Source organism: Oncorhynchus nerka, linkage group LG22 (assembly GCF_034236695.1).
Source record: "Oncorhynchus nerka isolate Pitt River linkage group LG22, Oner_Uvic_2.0, whole genome shotgun sequence".
Classification (NCBI taxonomy): domain Eukaryota; kingdom Metazoa; phylum Chordata; class Actinopteri; order Salmoniformes; family Salmonidae; genus Oncorhynchus; species Oncorhynchus nerka.
The window spans coordinates 93,049,062-93,069,517 of record NC_088417.1 but is presented as its reverse complement, the minus strand read 5'-3'; the positions used below and the strand labels follow the sequence as shown (position 1 = coordinate 93,069,517).

General features: G+C 41.3%; 1 protein-coding gene across 3 annotated transcripts in view; it reads right to left on the bottom strand.

Annotated features, from left to right (window-relative positions):
* Positions 1-1,207: 1,207 nt before the first annotated feature.
* Positions 1,208-20,456, bottom strand: part of LOC115106007 (zinc finger protein 462-like) — a 72,319-nt gene continuing 53,070 nt past the window's right edge. For all 3 annotated transcript variants that reach the window (XM_029628570.2, XM_029628571.2, XM_029628572.2), the window contains 6 exons: positions 12,575-12,833; positions 12,160-12,296; positions 11,484-11,707; positions 10,190-10,391; positions 9,829-9,958; positions 1,208-4,155 (listed from right to left, as the gene is read on the bottom strand). In XM_029628570.2, the coding sequence (XP_029484430.2) occupies positions 3,927-4,155; positions 9,829-9,958; positions 10,190-10,391; positions 11,484-11,707; positions 12,160-12,296; positions 12,575-12,833 (1,181 nt within the window). In that variant the 3' untranslated portion in view covers positions 1,208-3,926. The remainder of the gene's footprint in view (positions 4,156-9,828; positions 9,959-10,189; positions 10,392-11,483; positions 11,708-12,159; positions 12,297-12,574; positions 12,834-20,456) is intronic.

Sequence of the window (20,456 nt, the reverse complement as noted above, 5' to 3'; positions counted from 1 at the left end):
AACTTTGAAAGTTTCTTCAAGTGCAGTCGCAAAAACCATCAAGCGCTATGATGAAGCTGGGTCTCATGAGGACTGCCACAGGAATAGAAGACCCAGAGTTACCTCTGCTGCAGAAGATAAGTTCATTAGAGTTACCAGCCTCAGAAATTGCAGCCCAAATATATGCGCTTAGTGGGACTATCATTTGTTTTTCAACAGGACAATGACCCAACACACATCCAGGCTGTGTAATGGCTATTTGACCAAGAAGGAGAGTGATGGAGTGCTGCATCAGATGACGTGGTCTCCACAATCACCTGACCTCAACTCAATTGAGATGGCTTGAGATGAGTTGGACCAAAGAGTGAAGTAAAAGCAGGGGGTGATTGTGGAGGCCACGTCATCTGATGCAGCACTCCATCACTCTCCTTCTTGGTCAAATAGCCATTACACATCTTGGAGGTGTGTTTTGGGTCATTGTCCTGTGCTCAGTATATGTGGGAACTCCTTCAAGACTGTTGGAAAAGCATTGCAGGTGAAGCTGGTTGAGAGAATGCCAAGAGTATGCAAAGCTGTAATCAATGCAAAGGGTGGCTTTGAAGAATCTAAAACATATTTTGATTTGATTAACAGTTTTTTGGTTACTACATGATTCCATATGTGTTATTTCCATAGTTTTGATGTCTTCACTATTATTCTACAATGTAGAAAATAGTAAAAATAAAGAAAACCCCTTGAATGAGTAGGTGTGTCCAAACTTTTGACTGGTACTGCACGTTGTTAGAAATGATTTGAAATTAATAAAAAATGTAAAGCTGAAATGTCTTGAGTCAACAAGTATTCAACCCCTTTGTTATGACAAGCATAAATAGGTTCATGTTACATAATATGTTGCATGGACTCACTCTAGTGCAATAATAGTGAATCATAGTTAAAAAAACATGATTTTTGAATGACTACCTCATCTATGTACCCCACACATACAATTATCTGTAAGGTCCCTCAGTTGAGCAGTGAATTTCAAACACAGACCAACCAATGCCTCGCATAAAAGGGCACCGATTAGTAGTTGGGTAAAAAAAAGCAGACATTGAATATCCCTTTGAGCATGGTGAAGTTATTAATTACACTAATTACACCCAGTCACTACAAAGATAGAAGCGTCCTTCCTAACTCAGTTGCCGGAGAGGAAGGAAATCGCTCAGGGATTTCACCATGAGGCCAATGGTGACTTTAAAGCAGTTACAGTGTTTAATGGCTGTGATAGGAGAAAACTGAGGATGGATCAACAACATTGTAGTTACTCCACAATATTAACATAATTTACAGAGGGCAAAGAAGGTAGCCTGTACAGAATAAAAATAATCAAAAACATGCATCCTGTTTGCAATAAGGCACTAAAGTAAAAAAGCAAAAAATGTGCTCCCCAAAAAAAGCAATTACCTTTTTTTGTCCTAAATATAAAGTGTTATGTTTGAGGCAAATCCAATACAACACATTATTGAATACCACTCTCCATATTTTCAAGCATAGTGGTGGCTGCATCATGCTCTGGGTATGCTTGTAATTGTTAAGGACTGGGGAGTTTTTCAGGATAAAAAATAAATGGAATGGTGCTAAGCACTGGCAAAACCTTGTTCAGTTTGCTTTCCACCAGATACTGGGAGATTAATTCACCTTTCAGCAGGACAATAACCTAAAACAAAAGGCCCCATCTAGACTGGAGTTGCTTACCAAAAAGACTGTGAATGTTCCCGAGTGGCCGAGTTACAGTTTTGACTTAAATCTACCTAAAACTTTATGGAAAGACCTGAAAAGGGTTGTTTAGCAATGAACATCAACCAATTTGACAGAGCTTGAATGATTTTGAAAATTATAATGGGCAGATGTTGTACAATCCAGGTGTGGAAAGCTCTTAGAGACTTACCCAGAAAGTCTGTACTCGCTGCCAAAGATGCTTGTATCTCCAACAAATTGACTCAGGGGTGTAAATACTTACGGAAATTAGAATATTTCTATATTTTCTTTTCAATAAATGTTCAAAAAAATCTAAAAAACATGTTTTCACTTTGTCATTATTGGGTATTGTGTGTAGATGGGTGAGAAAAAAATAATATTTAATATATTTCGAATTCAGGATGTAACCACCAAATGTGGATTAAATCAAAGGGTATAAACACTTTCTGAAGGCACTGTATAGGCTTCAAAACTGAATTCTCCAATTTCAAACATGTTTTGGGGAAATGTCACCCACTCTTTCTTTAAACAAAATAAATATCTTAGTTCAGTAGACGTGAACTAGGACTTAACCTGTGGAAACTGACGATTTGACCTGAATGTATGCTTTACAGTACCATTCACTATTGGTTACCAATATATTAACATCTATTCTATGGGACCAGTGACTAATTTTAAAGTTCAGCCATTTACATTTTTTTGGGATGTAACACAAACGGTGATGTATATAAACCCTGGATTGCTGATGCTATGTATTGGCCAATGAGAGGCTTTGAAGCCACCGGTCGGCCATATTGGCCCTCCACAGAAGAAGCAGTCCATAGAAATGAATGGAATTCTACAGTATTAAAATAGAATGATTCAAGGTCAAAATTAAATGTATTTAAGTATTTTTGTTGCTGTAGTTGGGAAAGTAACATTAGCACTTTCAAAACATTATACTTTAATGAAAATGTTTATATATATTTTTTTTTTCAAATTTTATTTTTATGTTTAGCTCACATAATATAATAACAAAAATATGCATTAACATGTCTGTAATATACTGAACAAAAATATAAATGCAACATGTAAAGTGTTGGTCCCATGTTTCATGAACTGATATAAATTATATGTTCCAAATGCACAAAAGCTTTTTCTCAGATTTGTTTTTACATCCCTGTTAGTGAGCATTTCTCCTTTGCCAAGATAAACCATCCACTTGACAGCTGTGGCATATCAAGAAGCTGATTAAACAGCATGATCATTACAGGTGCACCTTGTACTGGGGACAATAAAAGGCCACTCTAAAATGTGCAGTGTTGTTACATAACACAATGCCACAGATGTCTCAAGTTTTGAGGGAGTGCAATTGGCATGCTGTCTGCAGGAATGTCCACCAGAGCTTTTGCCAGAAGTCCACCAGAGCTGTTGCCAAAGAATGTTATGTTAATTTCTCTACCATAAGATGCCTACAAGGTTATTTTATAGAATTTGGCAGTATGTCCAACCAGTCTCACAACCGCAGACCACGTGTAACCACGCCAGCCCAGGACCTCCACATCTGGCTTCTTTACCTGCGGGAGCATATGAAACCAGCCAACTGGACAGCTAATGAAACAGGAATATTTCTGTCTGTAATAAAGACATTTTGTTGTGAAAAACTCATTTTGATTGGCTGGGCCTGGCTCGCCAGTGGGTGGCGCAGGCTCCCAAGTGGTTGGGCCCTGCCCAGTCGTGAAATCCATAGATTTGGGCCTAGTTTATTTATTTAAAATGACTGATTTCCTTATATGAAGTGTAACTCAGTACAATCGTTGAAATTGTTGCATGTTGCATTTATATTTTTGTACAGTATAGAATAAACATGGCAAAAAGAAATGTAGACTTTATAAATGCATTTCTATAGCTTCCAAAATATTTTTTCAACGGTGGGGGAGTTCCAAGATGGAGGTACGGCGGCTTCAAAACAGCGCTCCCTGTCAGTCATCTAGTGTATATATAAATCATTGAACACAACCTATTGTTTCCAATATGTTACACTTAAAAGCTAACAATGCTCCAAAAGGTGACAATTCCTTTGACTTAGTTTTTTATGTTTACATCTTCTTTTTTTTTGCAGCCTATTTTTGATACCCAACCCAACATCAATATCCATACAACCTAATGTTATGGTCTCTAGCACAGTGACTACAATGTTAGGCCACAGTTCTCTTCTCTTCCATCTCTTCCTATAGGTCATTTTTGGTCTCAAGTATTTCTTTGTCTTCCTCATTCTGATTTTTACTACTCTGTGATAGGTCAGAGGCATATCCTCTCTCCACCTCCATGCCGTTGCTGGATAGGTCCATCCCTCTATCGGTCATTGTCACGACATCCAACGAGCCAATAAGAAGCTGAGCTGAGGTTTCTATTGCTGGAGTGGTGCTAGTGTCTGTTGTTCTGCTGTTGGTAACAGTCCTGCATGGGGATGAGAGGGTGAAAGGTCAGTGTCCATCACCATAGGAACATACTGGGGGAAAACATGCCGAAGGAAGAGGCTGAGAGGGAGGGAAATAAGTAGGAATTAGAGAGAGACGGCAGAGAGATGGGACAGGGAAAGGAGAAGAGAGGGATGCAAGATCTTAGTAAACAAAATTACGTTGAAAATATGTCTTTTAGACATCTAGTTGCTGAATCAAAGTTGAAAATATGTATTTCCCGGACGTTGAAAAGGCTTCAATTACAGACATTGAAAAGACGTTAAAATACGTATTTTTTCAGACATTGATTCTATGGCCAACTTTCATATGCATATACACTACCGTTCAAACGTTTGGGGTCACTTAGAAATGTCCTTGTTTTTGAAAGAAAATAACCTTTTTTGTCCATTAAAATAACATAAAATTGATCTGAAATACAGTGTAGACATTGTTAATGTTGTAAATGACTATTGTAGCTGTAAACGGCTGATTTGTAATGGAATATCTACATAGGCCCATTATCAGCAACCATCTCTCCTGTGTTCCAATGGCACGTTGTGTTAGCTAATCCAAGTTTAGCATTTTAAAAGGCTAATTGATCATTAGAAAACCCTTTTGCAATTATGTTAGCACAGATGAAAACTGTTGTTCTGATTAAAGAAGCAATAAAACAAACCTTCTTTAGACTAGATGAGTCTCTGGAGCATCAGCATTTGTGGGTTCGATACAGGCTCAAAATGGCCAGAAACAAAGAACTTTCTTCTGAAACTCGTCAGTCTATTCTTGTTCTGAGAAATGAAGGCTATTCCATGTGAGAAATTGCCAAGAAACTGAAGATCTTGTACAAGGTTGTGTACTACTCCCTTCACAGAACAGCACAAACTGACTCTAACCAGAATAGAAAGATGATTGGGAGGCCCCGGTGCACAACTGAGCAAGAAGACAAATACATTAGTGTCTAGTTTGAGAAACAAGACCTCAACTGGCAGCTTCATTAAATATTACCCGCAAAACACCAGTCTCAACGTCAACAGTGAAGAGGCAACTCCGGGATGCTGACCTTCTAGGCAGAGTTCCTCTGTCCATTGTCTGTGTTCTTTTGACCATCTTTTCTTTTTATTGGGCAGTCTGAGATATTGAACTCTGCAAAGAACTCAGACACTGTGTTTTCTGATCAATTTGATGTTATTTTAATGGACAAAAATGTTGCTTTTCTTTCAAAAACAAGGACATTTTTCAGTGACCCCAAACGTTTGAACGGTAGTGTACATTCTCAATGAAAGTATGCATTATATCACAATATTTTTCAAGCCTCTTTATTATATGAAAAAGGAACTCAAGATTACAACAGAATATTTATTCTGTCACATGCACTTATGTATGTGAGCTTTTTCAAAAGCTTTAAAATGTGCTATTCTTGCTATGACTCTGATATTTTGTGGTTTATCTACTTAAGTTGAATGCACTGAGCGTCTGCTGAATGACCAAAATGTAAATGTAAAAACAAACACTTGCAAAGCATGCCGGGTATTATTCTAATGAGTCCCGCCCCAAACAAGTACATATTTGGTCAGTATGGACCAGATCCAAATCTGAAGAAATCATAGATGTCTATGCTATGTTTCATCAATTTGAACATTACAGTACAGTAGAGCACAGTACAGTGTGGTACAGTACAGTAAACTTTAATTCAGAAGAGTACAGTACAGTATAGTTTAATTCAATAGAGTAGAGTACATTAAGAGTAAAGTAGGGTACAATACAGTAGAGAGGGTGGGGTGAGTTGAACCAAATGGGTAAGTTGAGCCACCCTTGTTTCTAGGAAACCATACATAAAATGAACAAGGTCATCCTTTCATTTAGTCTGTGAAGGAAGAAACCGCATGGAAAAATTGGTAAGCAAGTTTCGTAAAAAAAGTCAAATGAATGTATTGTCAAATTTATTGTCAATTGTCAAAGTCAAATGAATTTATTGTGTTCGAGGTTTTGTGATGCTTGTATCGAAACCAAATTAGATAATGTATATAATCTATATAAGCTTCAATATAAATAAGGTCATAAAACTAGCATGAAAGTGCTTCATTGTAGCTGTGGCTGGCTAATAGTCAAAATGTTTGCCTTGGGGTAAGTTGACCCAATGGCCATGGGGTAAGTTGACCCAATGGCCATGGGGTAAGTTGACCCAATGGCCATGGGGTAAGTTGACCCAATGGCCATGGGGTAAGTTGAGCCAATGGCCATGGGGTAAGTTGAGCCAATGGCCATGGGGTAAGTTGAGCCAATGGCCATGGGGTAAGTTGAGCCAATGGCAAGTTGAGCAAATTCAAGTGTTTTCTTCCCAAGTGTAATGAAAGGCATTATCACTGGGATATATTGGCCAATGTTAAAAGTGTTTACAAAAGTACAAAGTGTTTTGTTATTTGTTCAAAGATGCTTAAAATGATTAAAATACAAAACAAGTGATTGTGTTGAATTTTGTTGAATTGTGTTTGTGTTGAATATAGTTTTTAAAAGGTAGTGGTAATATTTCATTCAGTACATAAATGTGTAGGCGGCTTAACTTACCCCATTCCCCTTTTTTTGGACAAACTATGTTTTCAAAACAGTAATGTTTACAAGAATTCAGATTTTTTCCAGGGATACACAATATCCTGAAATATGTGTAGATATCTTTATTAGAAATAATACTATATTTCCCTTGATGAAGTGATGCTGAATGTAAAAAATGGCTCTACTTCACTCTACTTTATTATGATTATTTTTATATATATATATATATATATATATATATATATATATATATATATACACATACACTGCTCAAAAAAATAAAGGGAACACTAAAATAACACATCCTAGATCTGAATGAATTAAATATTCTTATTAAATACTTTTTTCTTTACATAGTTGAATGCGCTGACAACAAAATCACACAAAAATGATAAATGGAAATCAAATATCAACCCATGGAGGTCTGGATTTGGAGTCACACTCAAAATTAAAGTGGAAAACCACACTACAGGCTGATCCAACTTTGATGTAATGTTCTTAAAACAAGTCAAAATGAGGCTCAGTAGTGTGTGTGGCCTCCACGTGCCTGTATGACCTCCCTACAACGCCTGGGAATGCTCCTGATGAGGTGGCGGATGGTCTCCTGAGGGATCTCCTCCCAGACCTGGACTAAAGCATCTGCCAACTCCTGGCCAGTCTGTGGTGCAACGTGGCGTTGGTGGATGGAGCGAGACATGATGTCCCAGATGTGCTCAATTGGATTCAGGTCTGGGGAACGGGCGGGCCAGTCCATAGCGTCAATGCCTTCCTCTTGCAGGAACTGCTGACACACTCCAGCCACATGAGGTCTAGCATTGTCTTGCATTAGGAGGAACCCAGGGCCAACCGCACCAGCATATGGTCTCACAAGGGGTCTGAGGATCTCATCTCAGTACCTAATGGCAGTCAGGCTACCTCTGGCGAGCACATGGAGGGCTGTGCGGCCCCCCAAAGAAATGCCACCCCACACCATGACTGACCCACTGCCAAACCGGTCATGCTGGAGGATGTTGCAGGCAGCCGAACGTTCTCCATGGCGTCTCCAGACTCTGTCACGTCTGTCACATGTGCTCAGTGTGAACCTGCTTTCACCTGTGAAGAGCACAGGGCGCCAGTGGCAAATTTGCCAATTTTGGTGTTCTCTGGCAAATGCCAAACGTCCTGCATGGTGTTGGGCTTTAAGCACAACCCCCACCCGCATGGAGTCTGTTTCTGACCGTTTGAGCAGACACATGCACATTTGTGGCCTGCTGGAGGTCATTTTGCAGGGCTCTGGCAGTGCTCCTCCTGCTCCTCCTTGCACAAAGGCGGAGGTAGCGGTCCTGCTGCTGCGTTGTTGCCCTCCTACGGCCTCCTCCACGTCTCCTGATGTACTGGCCTGTCTCCTGGTAGCGCCTCCATGCTCTGGACACTACGCTGACAGACATAGCAAACCTTCTTGCCACAGCTCGCATTGATGTGCCATCCTGGATGAGCTGCACTACCTGAGCCACTTGTGTGGGTTGTAGACTCCGTCTCATGCTACCACTAGAGTGAAAGCACCGCCAGCATTCGAAAGTGACCAAAACATCAGCCAGGAAGCATAGGAACTGAAAAGTGGTCTGTGGTCACCACCTGCAGAACCACTCCTTTATTGGGGGTGTCTTGCTAATTGCCTATAATTTCCACCTGTTGTCTATTCCATTTGCACAACAGCATGTGAAATTGATTGTCAATCAGTGTTGCTTCCTAAGTGGACAGTTTGATTTCACAGAAGTGTGATTGACTTGGAGTTGTTTAAGTGTTCCCTTTATATTTTTGAGCAGTGTATATATATATATATATATATATATTTATTTTTACTCTACTATACTATAATTTTCTGTATTGTACTGTATTGTACTATACTTTTCTTTACTATACTGTGTATTGTACTAAGCTGTGCCATACTGTACTTTGATGTGCTCTACTGTACTGTGTACTGTATTGTACTCTACTCTGCTCTACTGTGTTGTACTATACTCTGCTGTGCTTTATTGTACTCTGCTGTGCTCTACTGTACTGTATTGTACTGTACTCTACTGTGCTTTACTGTACTGTACTCTACTGTGCTTTACTGTACTGTACTCTACTGTGCTTTACTGTGTGTATTATACTGGACTCTGCTGTGCTCTACTGTCCTGTGTACTGTACTGTATTGTACTCTGCTGTGCTCTACTGTACTGTGTACTTTACTGTAATGTATTGTGCTCTACTGTACTGTGTAATGTACTCTGCTGTGCTCTACTGTACTATTGTACTGTACTCTGCTGTGCTCTACTGTCCTGTGCACTTTATTGTACTGTACTCTGCTGTACTCTATGGTCCTATACTGTACTATATTGTACTGTACTCTGCTGTGCTCGACTGTACTGTGTACTGTACTGCATTGTACTGTACTGTACTCTGCTGTGCTCTACTGTACTGTATTGTACTGTACTCTGCTGTACTGTACTGTGCTCTACTGTACTGTAATGTACTGTGCTCTACTGTACTGTGTACTGTACTCTGCTGTGCTCTACTGTACTGTGTACTGTACTCTGCTATGCTCTACTGTACTATATTGTACTGTACTCTGCTGTGCTCTACTGTACTGTGCTCTACTGTACTGTGTACTATACACTGCTGTGCTCTACTGTACTGTGTACTGTACTCTGCTGTACAGTGTACTGTACTTTACTCTGCTGTGCTCTACTGTACTGTGTACTGTACTTTACTCTGCTGTGCTCTGTACTGTACTCTGCTGTGCTCTACTGTACTGTACTCTGCTGTGCTCTACTCTACTATATTGTACCGTACTCTCCAAACGTATGAAACATAGAAGTCTATGATTGCTTTTTGGTCAGGACCAAATCTGAACCAATTATAGATGTCTACGTTTGGGCCAAATAAAGGCCAGACCGGACCAGTTATGAATCAAACATAGACGTCTATGATTGGTTCAGATTTGTCTGGTCTGGACTAAAAATCTACATCCTTGGACATGAAAATCAAGGCCGGGCCAGACTGCAGACTGACGTTGCTGTTGGTAAATGCTTAGCGGCGGGGGGGCACAGAACTAAATACTAATATAAGATATTATAATGTATCTCTATGGACTCACATTCCGTGTCGGAGGACGTGGCGTTCCCACTCTATGTTGTTGGTGAAGCAACGACCACAGAACTCACAGGGGAAACGCTTCTCAGCGGAGGCAGACACACTGCTGCTGCTAGGGGAAACCACAGGGACATCTGGGGGACAGACAGCGATCAGCATGATGAGGGGTTAATATCAGACATACAGCAAACACAGATATAACAGGCCCCCAGTCACATCACATTACTGATCAGTGACAGGGCCAGTAACAGGGTTGTGTTCATTAGGGCACATGTAACAAAACGTTATGAAACAGTCCCTCCCTGATTCAGTCAATTTTCTTCTGTTTGGTGCCTAATGAACACAGCTCAAAGATTCTTGTTTACCTTTAGGAAAATGCTTTTCTGCCACTCCCCCTTCCTCTTCCTCCTCTAGGTCTTCATCTCTACACTCCTCCATCATCTCTTCTTCCATGACCGTTCCATCCTCCTCTCTCTCCTCTTCCTCCTCGGCGCTACTGCGAATCTCATTTAAAGCATCCAACTGATCCAGATTGACCCGCCCCATCGACTCAAAGTTACGGATCACCTGATCAACAAGAGAAAGACAGAGGTATCAGCAGTATGTTCTTACTGCTGTCAAGTTGTTGTTTACTTGTCTCCTCGTAAAACCCAGAAAAATGGCCCCTCTGGGATGAATTCAGCTTATTGGATTGACTTTATTAGAATTAAATGTGACGTTTTTTTTTGCATCTATTCATGTTTAACGATACTGTATAACACCATGATTCAACGTGAAGCACAATTTCTATAATTTACGAGCACCACAAACCATGATTGATAAGTATCATGTCATAAAATAATGATATAATTGGCTTTTAGTACAAAAAATGAGTTCAAGGAACAGGAGCTTCTTAGTCTTCCCTTAACAAACAGCTAGTGTCGTCTGAGCCCTTTTAATGTCACTTCAACCTCATGAAAGGCCATCTGCACTCGTTCAGCATCTCATGCATTATCCCCATTTAGGGACTATGGGAAATGAAACCTATTCTTTGTGATATGCACTCAGAATAGATAGCAGGATGTATGTGTGTGGGATGTGAATCATCTTGCTTGGTTTACTTTGTATGACTTCAGATCCTTTTTCCAGATAAGCACATTTTATCTGCATGTAATGGAGGTTTAATAAATTCTATGATAAAGTACTGAAATAACTCAGAACTTATTAGACACGGATATAAAATGCACTGAGACCTCTTGAAGCCATCTCTGAGAGGAAGGGATGCCAAAACAGAATTGTATACAAGTTGGCACGATCTTGTGATATTCTCAGGATGACATCCTTAGAAAACTGCCTATCTTAAAAAGCAAGTAGGTCATTTAGGATTTTTTTAAAGCCGACCCATGCCCAGGACACGTACAGCTGAATTAAAGATTGATGTGTAGGCTACCCCAAAGTAAAAAATAAATAAAAAGATGAACAGGAAGAGCATGGGTCAAGGCAGAGTATGATGGGAGTTGGAGTTCAGACCACATCGTGGAGGGGTGTGTGCCACAGAGTGAAAACAAGACTATACTATAATATCAACACACTTCCCATACTGACAGGATGAAGTTTCTTGCATATGTGCCAGCCAGACAGGCTGCATGATGGGAGTTGTAGTTCTGGGGTCTGACTTACCTTGTGCTCGTCTCGGAGGTGTTCCTCCAGCTGGTAACGCTGCCTGCTGTCGTAGTAACACAGCTGGCACTGGTAGGGTTTCATCTCGTTATGCTTGGTGATGTGCAGCTGCAGGCTCTGGTCGCTGGAGCAGGTGAAGGTGCACTTGTGGCAACGGAACACCACGCCCGCCAGGTGGCGAGACAGCTTGGAGCGGGACACCTCCAGGGGTACCACGCGCTCCTCTGTGGGGGTGAGGGAGAGGGGGGAGAGAGAAAGAAAGAGATAATGACTATTGTGTAAACACCATAACACTTACAACTGTGAAGTCATATCTTAGCACAGGAGGTTGGTGGGACCTGGGGAGGAGGGGCTCCTGGTGATGACTGGGGAGGAATCAGTGGAATGGTATCAAATACATTAACCACATGGTTTCCATGGTTTCCATGTGTTTGATGCCATTCCATTTGCTCCGTTCCAGCCATTATTATGAGCCGTCCTCCCCTCAGCAGCCTCCACTGTATCTTAGTAAGTGTAGCTAATCACTTTGGTTTGTGACAATATAGTGTAATGTCCCGGAACTCCGAGGCTAGTACAGCTGTGACTTTAAGCTCAATAAGATCATGACACCTGGCACTAAGAGATATTTCCCTCTGAATTGTCTTATCAATATTTGAGCAGATAAACTATGGCATACCCCTGTGCAGGATGATGTGGTCGATCATATTGCTCTTGTATTTGGTGTGGTAGAGACAGAGTGGACAGCGCAGGTCTTTGTGACCCTCCTCAAGAACCACGGTGTGTCCTGCTTCCACATGCATGGTGAATGCTGACCTGAGAGGAACCGAACAGATGCAGTGAGGCACAGCGGACAGAAGAAAACAACAAGCACAATCAGTTGCCAAGCAACCATCATAAACCCCCCAAAAAATAAGATAAATAAGACCATTTGTCTTTCCTTGATTCCTCATGTCCACTCTCCTCTCCATTTTGTCAGCATGTATTTGTGAGGGACCTTGGATCCTCTCCTCCAATGCGGTTTAAGGAGGAAAGAGGATGTGAGGACTCAAGGAAAGACAAATTTGTTGTCACAGTATCATTCATTTTCTTACTTGGAGCAGGTGAAAAAGGAGCAGTCCTTGCACTTGAACAGCTTCTTCCCTCCGTGTCTGTCTCTGTAGTGGCGGCGCAGGCTCTGCATGTACCCCGAACTGAACTCACAGAACTCACAGGTCAGGATGCCATCCGGACGCGTGTCGGAGGTCGCGCCCTGGGCCGGGGCGGTGGGGGAGGTCACATGACTACGAGATGCTAGCTGATAGTGACTGAGCTGCTGCCGTACGTCCGCCGTCTCATGCAGGTACCCAGCGTCTAGAGTGCGGGAAGAGAGAGTGGGGGCTGAGTGTGTATATCGTATAATGCACTACCATTCAGCAGACACTTTTATCCAAAATGACTCACAGCACAGTTACAGTACAATTAGTGATTTTTTTTGTGTGTGATCCCTCTGGGAATTGAACCCACACCCATGGCATTGCTAGTACCACGCTAATGCAAACTAAGCCACACAGTACCATATGGATAAAAACCATGAAGAAATACTGCCTTACAGTAACTTCCTTTTTTATACTGTAGTAATTAATCATCTACTAGTTATTAACAGAGAAAACACCCTGTCAAGAACTCAAACTGGCTGTGAGGATTCACCCAAAGAGCTATAAAAGTAAACATTGCTTCAGAATCTGGATCTGGAGTGTGTTGGGTTTTACTTATAGAATGCCAGAGGATTCCGGAATGGAAATCAAACCCACCACGGCTCTACACACTAAGAATGGGTTCCTCAAGGGTTCTTTGGGAAGAGTGATGGTTCTATGAGGAACCATAATGACTCAAAGAACACTTCGAGCCCTTCAATGGTTCCTTACAGTTCACAAAAGGGTTCTTTGCTCTTTTAGTGCTAATTAAAATGTAGGAGAAGTGGCTCAATATAATATTTTGGGGCGTGGTTTACGCACAGCTGTTTTTGTGCAACCATGAGTGAGAGTGTCATTCCAGTTGATCTAATCTGTTGTTTTATGCCGTAAGATGTTATACATGACAGGTGCCAGTAACAGTGTCTTGTGAAAGAATCAAGTAAGGCCTTGTGTCAATTGAGAACTGTTGACTAAATCAGTGGTTATCAATTCTCTTCTCAGCGACCCCTGGCCCTGGTCGTTAGTACAGCTGATTCAACTTGTCAATTAACACAATAATGACACCCATGGAATTTTAACAATATGGCTAACCAGAATAAAAAACCTTGTATGATTCTTCAAAATGATCAATAAAGAACCTTTGAGATTGAGGAAGGTTCTCTATAGAACCACTCTCCATAAAGGTTCTGTAAAGAACTATTAAAAAGTGTTCTATATAGCCCCAAAAAGGGTTGTAACTACAGCGAAACCCTTTTTGCAAGAAAAAGTATGTGAACCCTTTGGAATTACCTGGACTTCTGCATAAATTGGTCATAAAATTTGATCTGATCTTCATCTAAGTCACAACAATAGACAAACACAGTCTGCTTAAACTAATAACAAACAAACAATTATACGTTTTCATGTCTTTATTGAACACACAGTGTAAACATTCACAGTGCAGGGTGGGAAAAGTATGTGAACCCTTGGATTTAATAACTGGTTGACCCTCCTTTGGCAGCAATAACCTCAACCAAATGTTTTCTGTAGTTGCAGATCAGACCTGCACAACGGTCAAGAGGAATTTTGGACCATTCCTCTTTACAAAAAATCTGTTTCAGTTCAGGAATATTCTTGGGATGTCTGGTGTGAACCACTCGAGGTCATGCCGCAGCATCTCAATCGGGTTAAGGTCAGGACTCTGACTGGGCCACTCCAGAAGGCGTATTTTCTTCTGTTGAAGCCATTCTGTTGTTGATTTACTTCTGTGTTTTAGGTCGTTGTCCTGTTGCATCACCCAACTTATGTTGAGCTTCAATTGGCGGACAGATAGCCTTACATTCTCCTGCAAAATGTCTTGATAAACTTGGGAATTCATTTTTACGTCGATGATAGCAAGCTGTCCAGGCCCTGAGGCAGCAAAACAGCCCCAAATTATAATGCTCCCTTCACCATACTTTACAGTTGGGATGAGGTTTTGATGTTGTGCTGTGCCTTTTTTTCTCCAAACATAGTGTTGTGTTCCTTCCAAGCAACTCAACTGTAGTTTCATCTGTCCACAGAATATTTCACCAGTAGCGCTGTGTAACATCCAGATGTTATTTTGCGAACTTATGACGTGCAGCAATGTTTTTTTTGGACAGCAGTGGCTGCTTCCGTGGTGTCCTCCCATGAACACCGTTCTTGTTTAGTGTTTTATGTATCGTAGACTCGTCAACAGAGATGTTAGCATGGTCTAGAGAGTTCTGTAAGTCTTTAGCTGACACTCTAGGATTCTTCTTAACCTCATTGAGCATTCTGCTCTGTGCTCTTGCAGTCATCTTTGCAGGACGGCCACTCCTAGGGAGAGAAGCAACAGTGCTGAACTTTCTCCATTTATAGACAATTTGGACGGCTCATAATAATGGCTGGAACGGAGCAAATGGAGGCTTTTAGAGATACTTTTGTAATCCTTTCCAGCTTTATGCAAGTCAACAATTGGGTCTACTGAGATCTCTTTTGTTCGAGGCATGGTTCACATCGGGCAATGCTTCTTGTGACTAGCAAACTCAAATGTTGTGAGTGTTTTTTATAGGGCAGGGCAGCTCTAACTAACATCTCCAATCTCATCTCATCTGACTCCAGCTACGTTTTGTAGAAGTCATTAGCCTCGTGGTTCACATACTTTTTCCAACCTACACTGTTAATGTTTAAATTATGTATTCAATATAGACAAGAAAAATACAATAATTTGTGTGTTATTAGTTTAAGCAGACTGTGTTTGTCTGTTGTTGTAACTTTGATGAAGATCCGATCTAATTTTATGACCAATTCATGCAGAAATCCAGATAATTCCAAAGGGTTCACATACTTTTTCTTGCCACTGTATATAGAATATTTTATTAATAGTTCTTTATAGAACCTTAGGAACGGGTTCTTTATAGCACCGCAGAGGTGCCATTTAGAACCTTATGAACATGTTTCTTTACATAATCTTCAAAAAAGGTTCTATATGCACGCCCAATTTTTCAGTTTTTGATTTGTTAAAAAAAATTGAAATATCCAATAAATGTCGTTCCACTTCATGATTGTGTCCCACTTGTTGTTGATTCTTCACAAAAAAATACAGTTTTATATATTTATGTTTGAAGCCTGAAATGTGGCAAAAGGTCGCAAAGTTCAAGGGGGCCGAATACTTTCGCAAGGCACTGTAGCTCCAAAAAGGGATCCTCTGTGGTAACAAGCCAAATAACCCTTATTTGGCACTATATAGAATCATTTGTTTTTAGTGTGTACTGTACCATCCCAGAACTGTGCATGTGATTGGCACCACAACCACAGTGGATGTCTGCATGTAAAAAATGCCTCATTCAGCACAGTAGCAAGACGAAGCCAGTGAATATGTAGATGAGATGGCAGGTACAGTCAAATTCTTTGAGAAAGTAGTAATCTGTCTTCTTAAATGGTAGTAACAGAAGCCAATAGTTCTGCCCAAGAGCTGTTGAACCGTGCTGAACCACTGTGAGGCAGGAAGGAAGCAGCAGACTCCTTGGGGACTTTAGGAGATCAGCCAAGTGAAATATTTTTACACTAGTATCATGATGACCACAGATATTCAACAGTCAATAACTTTCATAGGAAAACCCTGCACCTAACTACAAGGCAGCACAAACACTAGTTGTAACGTTTAGAACTGCTAACATTCTGCTCTGTTCCCCCTCAATGGTCTGCTGTAGCCAAGGGTGACATGGCAGTTGGATTCCACAGTGCTTCTCTGCTCTGCTCTCGGTGTTCCACTTCCACCTAGAGGGAACATTCCATTGTGCCCGCAGCTAGATGACACCTGCCAAGAACATTCTAGAACAGAGCGGGGCGGTCGGTTGGAGGGCCAGGCACCTGATATGCTAGTTTAACACCTCCTGGAACCAGTCATGGGCACAAAAAAAAAGGTGGATTCTGTTTGATCAGGTCTAACAATGTGAATCCTGGGATTTCAGAAGGAGACCATATGTTAGCTCCTATCCCAGTGTTTCTCCTAGCGGTGAGAAGGGCTGCCCTGCTGAGTTATGATGCTCGACAGACTTGAAATGAATGAGGCTTGTACTGGTTGTAATTGAAAATGTGTATTTGTGTCAACAGCACCCAACCCCAAATATTGTGTTTGTAGTATTATTGTTCTGTATATATTGTGTTCGTTTAGGAATTTTACTATTTGATGTTAACTGTGTTGTACATTTGTGTACAATTCAGTCCATGATTGCATTAAACTTATAAAACCTATTAATACTACTACTTGAGGCCTTTTGTAAAGGGTGTTTTCACACTTGGTCCTTTTCATACAATTTTTGTGAATTCAGTGCAGTTCGCTTAATTTTTTGTGCAGTGTGAACACTCCTACAGAACTCCGACCCCTCAAAAGAGCCCCCGAAGTGAACCAAACTGTGACCATCTCACGTGGTCTGAGTTCGGTTAGCTGGAAGTGAACCAAACTGTGACCATCTCACGTGGTCTGAGTTCGGTTAGCTGGAAGTGAATCAAACTGAGACCATCTCACGTGGTCTGAGTTCGGTTCGCTGGAAGTGAATCAAACTGAGACCATCTCACGTGGTCTGAGTTCGGTTAGCTGGAAGTGAATCAAACTGAGACCATCTCACGTGGTCTGAGTTCGGTTAGCTGGAAGTGAATCAAACTGAGACCATCTCACGTGGTCTGAGTTCGGTTAGCTGGAAGTGAATCAAACTGAGACCATCTCACGTGGTCTGAGTTCGGTTCGCTGGAAGTGAATCAAACTGTGACCATCTCACGTGGTCTGAGTTCGGTTCGCTGGAAGTGAATCAAACTGAGACCATCTCACGTGGTCTGAGTTCGGTTCGCTGGAATTCCACAGTCCTGTTCCACAAAGCTGCCCAGGTTCTCTTGTCATTATTCCAGAACCACGCACTAGACTACTGCAATACTGTTTCCCCTGACATAACCCCTCATAATAGTGGCACAAAAGAAATGTATGCTCTTTTTGGACATTGATTAGAGATTGTCAAGGATGCAAAGGAATTCCAAAATATGTGTAGAGTTTTGTACTGACACAATGTTCAGATTATTTGTTTTCAATATGTGATCTACAGTATAAGCTAGTAGAGCTTAATGAGCTGTTCAACCCATTCGATTACAGGCTCAAAATGGCAAATACAGGCTCAAAATGGCCAGAAACAAATAACTTATTTCTGAAACTTGTCAGTCTATTTATGTTCTGAGAAATGAAGGCTATTCCTTGAGAGAAATTGCCAAGAAACTGAAGATCATGTACAACGCTGTGTACTACTCCCTTCACAGAACAGTGCAAACTCGCTCTAACCAGAATAGAAAGAGGAGTGGGAGGCCCCGGTGCACAACTGAGCAAGAGGACAAGTACATTAGTGTCTAGTTTGAGAAACAGATGCCTCACAAGTCCTCAAATGGCAGCTTCATTAAATAGTACATGCAAACCATCCGTCTCAATGTCAACAGTGAAGAGGTGACTCCGGGATGCTGGCCTTCTAGGCAGAGTTCCTCTGTCCAGTGTCTGTATTCTAGGCAGAGTTGCAAAGAAAAAGCCATCCTCCACCAAACTTTACAGTTGGCACTACACACTGGGGCAGGTAGCGTTCTCTAGGCATCCACCAAACCCAGATTTGTCCGTCAGACTGCCACTCCTGCGGCGGGCCGGACGCATACACGCTGACACGGTCGACAGTTGTACGGGGTTTTCTTCAACACATTGGCTGGCTTCTGGGTTAAGTGAGCAGTGTGTTAAGAAGCAGTGCGGCTTGGTAGAGTCGTTGTTTTGGAGGATGCATGGCTCTTGACCTTCGCCTCTCCTCAATCAAAAGGCAAGGGGAGTGTTCTTCCGGGTTTTTTTTTAACCCCAGAGTTCACTTTAAACAGGACTGAGATAATCTATTTTAAAAGAGGCGTTCTCCTGTACAGTGCCTTGCAAAAGTATTCACCTCCTTGACGTTTTTCCTATTTTGTTGCACTACAACCTGTCACGCCCTGGACATAGAGAGGTTTTTATTCTCTATTTTGGTTAGGCCAGGGTGTGACTAGGGTGGGCATTCTAGTTTCTTTATTTCTATGTTGGTGTGGTTCCCAATCAGAGGCAGCTGTCTTATCGTTGTCTCTGATTGGGGATCATATATAATATATATATATATATTGTCCTTTTTCGTTTGGGTTTTGTGGGTAGTTGTTTTCTGTTTAGTGTCTGCAGGTTTTCCCTGTTTGTTATTTTGTTCGAGTGTTTTGAGTATTAGATTTATCATGAACACTTAGCACGCTGCGTTTTGGTCCACTCCTTCACATGACGATCGTTACACAACTGGTAATTTAAATAGATTTTTATTTGGATTTCATGTAATGGACATACACAAACTAGTCCAAATTGATGAAGTGAAATTTTTTAAAAAAGACTTAAAACTGAAAAGTGGTGGGTGCATATATATTCAACCCCTTTGCTATGAAGCCACTAAATAAGATCTGGTGACACCAATTACCTTCAGAAGTCACATAATTAGTTAAAGTCCACCTGTGTACAATCTAAGTGTCACATGATCTGTCACATGATCTCAGTATATACACACTTCTTCTGAAAGGCCCCAGAGTCTGTAACACCACTAAGCAAGGGGCACCACCAAACAAGCGGCACCAAGACCAAGGAGCTTTCCAAACAGGTCAGGGAGAAGTACTGATCAGGGAGCACCACATTATAAAAAATGGAAAGAATATGGCACCACAACAAACCTGCCAAGAGAGGGCCGCCCACCAAAACTCACCGACCAGGCAAGGAGGGCATTAATCAGAGAGGCAACAAAGAGACCAAAGATAACTCAGAAGGAGCTCCACAGCGGAGATGGGAGTATCTGTCCATAAGATCACTTTAAGCTGTACACTCCACAGAGCTGGGCTTTACGGAACAGTGACCAGAAAAAAGCCATTGCTTAAAGGAAAAAATAAGCAAACACGTTTGGTGTTCACCAAAAGGAATATGGGAGTCTCCCCAAACATATAGAAGAAGGTACTCTGGTCAGATGAGACTAAAATTGAGGTTTTTGGCCATCAAGGAAAATGCTATGTCTGGCGCAAACCAAACACCTCTCATCACCCCAAGAACAACATCCCCACAGTGAATCATGGTGTTGGCAGCATCATGCTGTGGGGATGTTTTTCATTGGCAGGGACCGGGAAACTGGTCAGAATTGAAGGAATGAAGGATGGTGCTAAATACAGGGAAATTATTGAGGGAAACCTGCTTCAGTCTTCCAGAGATTTGAGACTGGGACGGAGGTTTACCTTCCAGCAGGACAAAGACCCTAAGCATACTAAAGCAACATTCAAGTGGTTTAAGGGGAAACATTTAAAATGTCTTGGAATGGCCTAGTCAAAGCCCAGACCTCAATCCAATTGAGAATCTGTGGTATGACTTATAGATTGCTGTACACCAGCGGAACCCATCCAACTTGAAGGAGCTGGAGCAGTTTTGCCTTGAAGAATGGGCAAAAATCCCAGTGGCTAGATGTGCCAAGCTTATAGAGATATACCCCAAGAGACTTGCAGCTGTAATTGCTGCAAATGGTGACTCTACAAAGTATTGACTTTGGGGGGGGGGGGGTGATTAGTTATGCACGCTCATAACTAATCAGCGTTATGCACGCTTATGTTGTTTTTTGTCTTATTTCTTGTTTGTTTCACAAGAAAAAATATTTTGCATCTTCAAAGTGGTAGGCATGTTGTGTAAATCAAATGATACAAACCCCCCAAAAATACATTTTAATTCCAGGTTATAAGGCAACAAACTAGGAAAAATTCC